At 42.3% G+C, this 7,899-nt stretch overlaps 1 protein-coding gene across 1 annotated transcript; it reads right to left on the bottom strand.

The window, feature by feature from the left end:
* Positions 1-53: 53 nt before the first annotated feature.
* LOC146991292 (heme oxygenase 2-like) lies at positions 54-6,606 on the bottom strand. Its single transcript, XM_085801172.1, has 7 exons — positions 6,553-6,606; positions 5,718-5,837; positions 5,491-5,608; positions 3,793-3,960; positions 2,607-2,930; positions 2,321-2,453; positions 54-693 (listed from the first exon to the last, which is right to left on the bottom strand). The coding sequence occupies exons 2-7, from the start codon at positions 5,807-5,809 to the stop codon at positions 566-568; spliced, it is 963 nt and encodes a 320-aa protein (XP_085657298.1). The 5' UTR covers positions 5,810-5,837; positions 6,553-6,606; the 3' UTR covers positions 54-565.
* Positions 6,607-7,899: the final 1,293 nt, after the last annotated feature.

Below are 7,899 nucleotides of genomic sequence, written 5' to 3'. Positions count from 1 at the left end.
GACTCATTTGCACTTTTTTTGCTGACTATTTCATACGCTTAAAACACTCCAAGCCATTTGTTTGCATTTATTTCCTTTTGTCAATGTCACATTGTCGTTATGAGGTAACACAAATCAATTTGCAAGCATGCATAATGTAACTCTGACCAAAAATTACAGTAGGATTGTTGCAGGTATAGGTTACTATAAGTGCATTTTAAAATAACCTTTTAATGCTTTTTGTATAAGCACAAGAATTGTTTTCAAATATTTGCAAAGACATAAAATGCAGGAATTTAAAAAAATATGTCACAAAATGACAATATGTGGAAACTGAACATCAGCGCATCTTCAGGCAGCCTTGAACACATTGTGCACTTCTCTTTCATATTAAATACATTCAACTAAAACTATAATCACATTGAGAAGGAGTATAGATTGAATATTTCTATTAAGTAAAATGTCTTCAACCCCGTATGCACATTAGCGCTGAATATGGTGTGCAAACCACATGCATCATCGAGTCTCTTGTCATGGCCGGATACAGCTGCATCCTCCTCAGACATGATTCCTGTCAGGACAAGTGTCACAGAAGGTACCAGGCGGTGAACCCGGCGAGGACGGCCACCCAGGCAGCCAGCGCCACCTGACAGGGCGGATGTCTGAGAAGCATCATGGCTAACTGGCACACATAGGTGGGATTTCCACTGGCAGCTGTAGAGGAAGTGGAGAAAGAGATGAAAAAGAATAAAGAAATGAGACCAGACAAAGCACGATGACTGAATTTGAGTCAATTCATGGATTTTCAACCTTGTCACTGTAGCTTCAGCAGCCTGCGATAGATCTCTTACTGGACATGTGCCATTACAGGGAGATAATTTAAAGGACAATTCCAGGCAAATTCAACTCGGGGGTGTATTTTCCTAACATTTTAGGTCTAAAAGAAGGAATCTGAAGATTTTCAGTTTAATTGCTCCTGTTTTGCGGTAGTTGTGTCTGTCCCCGCATCGCCACTGCAGCAATGAATGGGAGTGGATGTAAGTTCCGCTGTTTAGGCTGTTTCCAGCCCTCAAAGCCGCAATTTTTTTCCACAGACAGCGTCAGATGGCGACTCAAACATGCACCGAGAAGTTTATTTACTGCAAGCAAGCCGACATGTTTGTAAAACTAGATCTAATTCAAAGTCTCCCGGAGTCTCGCGCGAGCCCGGAGTTGCAGTGCTGGTGTATTCAGGCGCAGTAGGAGCTACCGCTTGTGTCATAAACACAGGAATATCAACTCTTGACTTGCTTCAAGTGTACATTTTTTTCCACAGACAGCGTCAGGTGGCTACTCAAACATGCGCCGAGAATTTTTTTTACTTAAAGCAAGTCAAGAGTTGATATTCCTGTGTTTATGACACAAACAGTAGCTTTCCCACTGCATGTGAACACACCGTGCACGGCAACTGGGTCTCGCGCGAGACTCCTGGAGACTTTGAATTAGATCTAGTTTTACAAACATGTGGGCTTGCTTGAAGTAAATAAACTTCTGGGTGCATGTTTGAGTAGCCATCTGACGCTGTCTGTGAAAAAAAATTGCGGCTTTGAGGGCTGTAAACAGCCTAAGCAGCGGAACTTGCATCCACTCCCATTCATTTCTGCCGTGGCGATGCGGGGACAGACGCAACTACCGCAAAACAGGAGCGATTAAACTGAAAATCTTCAGATTCCTTCTTTTAGACCTAAAATGATAGGAAAATACACCCCCGAGTTGAATTTGCCCGGAATTGTCCTTTAAACGGCTGATCACCTGAGCTCACTCCTCTCTATACATATAGAGAGCCTAAGCGGAAGCAGGAAGTAACGGCGCCATGGGACCTCAACTCTGAAAAACTCGCCATTCAAATGAATGAGACTGAAAATTTTATTTCGTGATCCGATTGAATTGCGCCATGAGAAAAAAATATGTCCTCTACCTGTTTAAAACATCACGTTTCATGCCGAGAAATCAGCCGTTTATCATAAAACGGCAACAGAAGAATGTATTTTGTGTAAAGACCGCTCTACGGACTACAGATCTGTGTCCCACAAAAAATACGTCACCAACTGACATGGGAAAGGGCGGCAATTGGTGTGTGACGTCACTTACGCGACTTGTAGTCTTTCTGCTTACAGATTCTTCTGAATTTTATTCTACAATAGCTTTACAACAAACGGCTGATTTCTCGGGATGAAACGTGATGTAGTACTGTTATACTGGCACACTGTTTGGTTTTAGGGTACTTTCCCCGTTTCGTATTTCTGATATTGAGAATGAATGTGATTCGTTTCAGACCAAAACCCCTCAAATGACATCTTACCCATTTTTGCTGCATAGTAGGGGCACCTGTTGATGTCACCTCCCTGCATGATCTCTGCATGACTGTGTCCAAGACCTGCATCTTGGACTTCCTCTTTGATGGTCTTCCCAATCTCTTCCAGCTCGGTGAAGACCTGTTGTCAGAACGAAAGCAGGGTTTTGTCATCATTTTGTCTTTTCTCCATCAAACAATGTGTTTCTTTTTGACATTTCACTGCAGTATCGTGATTATTAAAAAACAAACAAATCTGTTATCAGGACTTTCCCAACCCATGATGGTTCCTCACCATCATATTAAAGCCAAAGGCCCGGTTGGACTCATCCACAATCCTCTCCTTGGCGGCTGCGTCCATTTCCAGCTCGTTAATTCTGCTTCGGTAAAGCTGCTTGAAGCCCTTGTGACTGTGGATCCCCTCAAACTGGTAGAAGTTGATACCCTCGCCCGTTGAGGGGAGCTTCAGTGCCCTCTGAGCCACTTTCTTGAGGATCTGTCCACCTGAGAGGTCTCCCATGTAGCGGGTGTAGGAGTGGGCCACCAGCAGCACCGGGTCCTTCTGTCCCACCTCATGGACGCGGTCCACGTAGGGCTTGGTGCCTGCAGAGAGGCTGATCTGTGACACACAAACACAGAAAAGCTCAGCAGGCTTTGCAGCTCTGTCATGTCACTCGCTGTAACGTCTCTTTGATCATAGATATCAAGATTATTGTTTTGATTTTAGTCCGTTTTATCAAAGAAATCTCACATTAAAAACTAAATGAAGTGAATATCTGGATTTGGTGAAATGCTGGCTGCATCAGGATTGAAACTTTTGCTTATTTTAGTTTAGGAGAGAAAGAGACCCCATACATACAAAGCCCTACAACCAGTTGTTAAAAACATACTGCATAAAGTAATACAATATCAAATAAAAAATTAGTCACACACTGGTTCATGTCTGAATTTCAGCGACGATACAAGAGGCAGCAGGTGATCCATCATGGGCAGCCATGTCTTAGTTTTAACCATGTAAGCTTTCTGTAGAAGCTAAAATATATTTTTGCCTGCCATTTTGCTTAGGTTTGACGTCATTGCGTTGATGATGTCATTTGCGTTCACACATTGAGGGGGTGTGGTTATTTTCTTTACTTAGTGTGTGTGTGTGTGTGTGTGTGTGGTGGCGGGAGTTTTGAACACAAAGAGAGAGAGAACTAAGCTCATATATTTTTTGTTGACCGTCAATTCACCGTCATTTTCAATTTACTATCTCACCAGTATCATTTTATTATTTATTGAAAGAGCATGTATTATTTTCCCTTTTGATATAACTGCTTGTTGGCTCTTTTTGATTTTTTGTCACAATAAATACTGATCGTGGACCCATGGAGTTTTTGGACGCGTCACAAAAGAGCTTTAAGTTCCTCAGCGGTTGAAAGACAGCCACAACACTTTATATCATGAGAGTGACATGCAGCCTGTGTGTGCCCTCTGCTGACCTGGGTCTCCCAGTCCTCCCCATAGAAATACTCCAGATCCCTGGCCAGGGCCTCGCGCCTGTGAAGCTCTGTGGGGAAGTATATAGGTGCGATGTGAGGATGGTCTTTATTCTTCTCAATCTCCTCCTCCATGGCCGAGTAGACGAAGTACAGAGCAGCTGTGCCTCTCTGGAAAGAGAGAGAGAGTTGCCGTGTCATACTGTAACTCCACATTGGGTTCGCCAAAATGGTTATCAATAGTTTGGGGAAAGGTACCGCAGATGTGGAAATGAACATTTTCTGTTTAATGGTTTTGATTTAGTTTCAAAAAGAAGAAAGGACTCGCCACACTGTAGGAGCTCCCAAATGTACAAAAATGTATTAGAGGACTATAGAAAGGACAACGTTTGGAGCAGTGCGCTCTTCGTCAGGTCAATTAGGACAAATACTTTCAGGTGTTCATTAAGTAGATACACAGGATCCACCCATGGGCGTGGATGAGTGAAACACCACCGGTCTGACAGTAAGTCACGACATGGTCATTAAAGTAACATTGCGGAGTTTTTCGGCCTTAAAATAATGTTTCCAGACTCATTGCAATGGTAGAAAAATGGTTAATAGGATGAATGGTGCTGCCGCTGCAGCCTGAGCGGGGTCGCGTCGGCTGAAACTGCAATTTTTAACTTCACTGCACGGGTACGAAACACCGCCCCCTCCCCTCTGCGTCGAGGGAGAGACGTGGTGGGTAAAAGCGAAACTACGGTTCTCCTCCGGTCGTCGTCGCCATTGTTGCCGCCGCCGCTGCCGCCGCCGCTGCCCCCCCCCCCCCCCCCCCCCCCCCCCCCCCCCCCCCTCCTCCCCCGACCACCCACCACACAGTCTCCTTGCAAACATGTGGGAAATACTGTCGTTTATTATGGGAATAAACGCTAGATGCGCTCGCTGATAAGTTTCGTTTTCGTTTTTCCCCCAAGAAGATAGCGCTTCTCAACCAGATGGTGGAAACACTGAGCTGAAACTCTGCAATGTTGCTTTAAATAAACAATAAAAATACTGTGTAAAGTTATACATAGATGCATGTCGGCCATTTTTAAATGAAAATAAGCAAACATACCGGTATGCAAAATAATATGGATCAGGAAGAAAAATAACTTAAATAAACAAAACACACCTCATATCTATTCCCACAAAAAAGGAAAAGGAAGGGGAAATGTATATACAGAGAGATTCTCTGCTTCAATTGATACATCTATGAATATTAGGGGGTCTGGGGTGCCCGGAGTAAAAATATATAAACCAACAAAGGGGTTTCCCTGAAAGCATTTGTCTTAATTGACCTGACGAAGAGCGCACTGCTCGAAACGTTGTCCTTTTTATAGTCCTCTAATAAATTTTTGTACATTTGGGAGCTCCTACAGTGTGGCGAGTCCTTTCTTCTTTTTGATATTTGTCTCCCTGGCTGCACCTCTGGATGTGTGTGAGCCTTTTTTTGTTCATTTGATTTAGTTTCACCATATTAAAAACATCTATAATATGTTACATTCTCACAAAGATCACAATATAAAACCACATAATAAACATCTAGATCTCCATTTAATGCAGCCAGTAAGAAACTAAATGATGAAGTGATGTGATGTGATGTTTGGTGCCACTGAATGGCATCATTAGAGGTTGGACTTGTAGTGTTTGACGCCGATGCAGTACGACTTGGAGCCCAACCTTAAATAGCTCTTTTTTGATGCGACCTCTGAGGAAATCTTTGACAAACTGGCAGTTCTCTGCTCTGTCGTGGGACTCCTTGGTCCCCTCTGCCAGCATCTCAGACAGGTCAGTTGGACTTTAAGGAGAGGATTTAAAAGAGAAAGAGAGACATTTATAATTTAAATGCTTTGAGATGCGTGCCAGGGTCCTAACAGACTTTTGATCACAGTAGATTCCCTTCATACCTGAGAACTTCATCATCGTCATCCACAACAATCCTTGGCCCTCCGTTTGGCACGCCGTTGGATTTCGGCTCTGATGTCAACTTGGTGTCCATCTGGCTGGTTGTCACGCTATGTTTTTATCTTAGATAAGCAGGAGAGAGATATATATCAAATGTATCACACTTGGTGAAGATATGACATGAGAGAACTACTGTGAGAAACTATGATCAATTCTTGAGTATATATGCAAGAGCAAAAGCATGTCGACTAAATCTTAAATTATTGTAAATAGCAGTAACTTCTTTAGATAAAACACTTATTCTTAATCTACAAACCAATTCCATAAATGAGAGTATATTTTGTATATATCTGCTTTCAAAATGATAAAGTCAAACAGCAGTTAAAGCATTATAGTATATATGCAAGAGCAAAAGCATGTCGACTAAATCTTAAATTATTGTAAATAGCAGTAACTTCTTTAGATAAAACACTTATTCTTAATCTACAAACCAATTCCATAAATGAGAGTATATTTTGTATATATCTGCTTTCAAAATGATAAAGTCAAACAGCAGTTAAAGCATTATAGTAGCAGTTCCTGGCTCGTATTTGGACAAAAAACATTGCACTGAAACAAGTCGAAGCAAAGAGCTGACACCGGTCAGTTACAAAACTGTCATTGCACGTCTTCAGTGTATTGTGTAAGCAGCAACAAGACGCAGACACTTGAACACCGTGTTGACTTGTAATAAATCACCTTGTGTCAGTGTAGACACACGTACACACCATAGACTGTAAGGTACACACCGAGTATTCTTCATTATATTCGCAAAATTAGAATAAAACATATGTTTACCTTGTTTAAATGCTGCTGTTAACGTCTGTCACAAGGCACACGGACACCACGTTCAGGGGGCGTGTCTCTAATGACAGCTAACCAATCAGAGGACTCTCCGCAGAGACGCAGCGCTCTGATTGGATCGAGCTGCAGATTGTTCACATCACAGAAATGAGGCCTCATTGAGGTGCATGTTTTGTTGATAGATAAAGCTGCTGCAACAGAAGAAACTTGCGCTTTTTGAGTCAATATGTATTTAATTTTAAATCCTAAAGAGAAGTCCTGCTGTTTGATTGTCCTCATTTAAACATCTGTTTCGTTTTTAGAGCCTTCATTCTTTAAGCTTTTGGAAGTTTATTTTACATTGTTCCTTTCAATAAACCGACCTGCAGACCTGTCAGTTGTCCATTCACATATCCTTTCTCATCGCCACAGTCTAATGTAGTATCTAATTTCGACCACCAGGTGTCAATAGACACCGTGTAATGTGCCTCTAACGTGCAACAAGTGGTCATGTTATTCTGTTTAGCAGCTCAACAGTGTATTGCAGTGTAAAGCAGATGGAGCAGGAGGCCGTTGTCTCTTTCAGAAGTGCACAGGTGATTCTTTTACAGCCAGCTACTGTTGTGTGAATGTTACTTGTAACAATATATTGGCTCATTAAACTCTGCATTCGCTTTCCTCATTTGTAGATGCAAACCCTCATCGTTGTTACATCACCACATTCTTTACTTGACTCTGCTTCTTCTGTATGAGGCCAGGGACATAACCACACGTCCGGCTCTACCACCATCTGACAATGCATAGGAAGTGTACGGTTTACATGGCACTGTCATATTTTGTATAGCTTGTCCCCTCTTTGGCCTGTTGTTTACATATTGTTATCTATACATCTACTCCTGCCTGAAACATCCAGCAGATAGGGACTGCTATTGTGTGCATGGTGTCACACCCCTAGATAAAGAACATCCTCAGTTCACCTATCGGTTCCCAGATGAACACTTGAGAACATGAACAAAGGAACAAAGGTACTGAACTTTTTAGTGAGTTTTTTTTTTTTTTTTCCTCTGCAAAACCTCCGTGTATTGAAAGGGATCCTGGAAGCTCGGAGGGCCTCTTTCATGTGTTGAAGGGCCCTGGAGAGCCCAGCTCCACTGTAGGAAAGCCCCACTTCTACTTGTTGCTGTCTTGCTCCGAAACGTCCAACTACAGACCCACCTCTGTTTGTTGTTGTCATTGTTAATAACCGAGACAAGCTTCCTATGATCAACAATATTGCATTGACCTCAACTCCACTGCTGCCGGAATGATTTTGCTTTTATATTCAATACAATTTCCTGTGTTTATTAAAAATTTTGGCTGCTT

The sequence above is a fragment of the Trachurus japonicus genome, chromosome 1 (genome assembly GCF_045865225.1).
Source record: "Trachurus japonicus isolate A0001 chromosome 1, Traja_1.0".
NCBI classification, from domain to species: Eukaryota; Metazoa; Chordata; class Actinopteri; order Carangiformes; family Carangidae; genus Trachurus; species Trachurus japonicus.
This window is presented reverse-complemented; position numbering and strand designations above follow the sequence as displayed.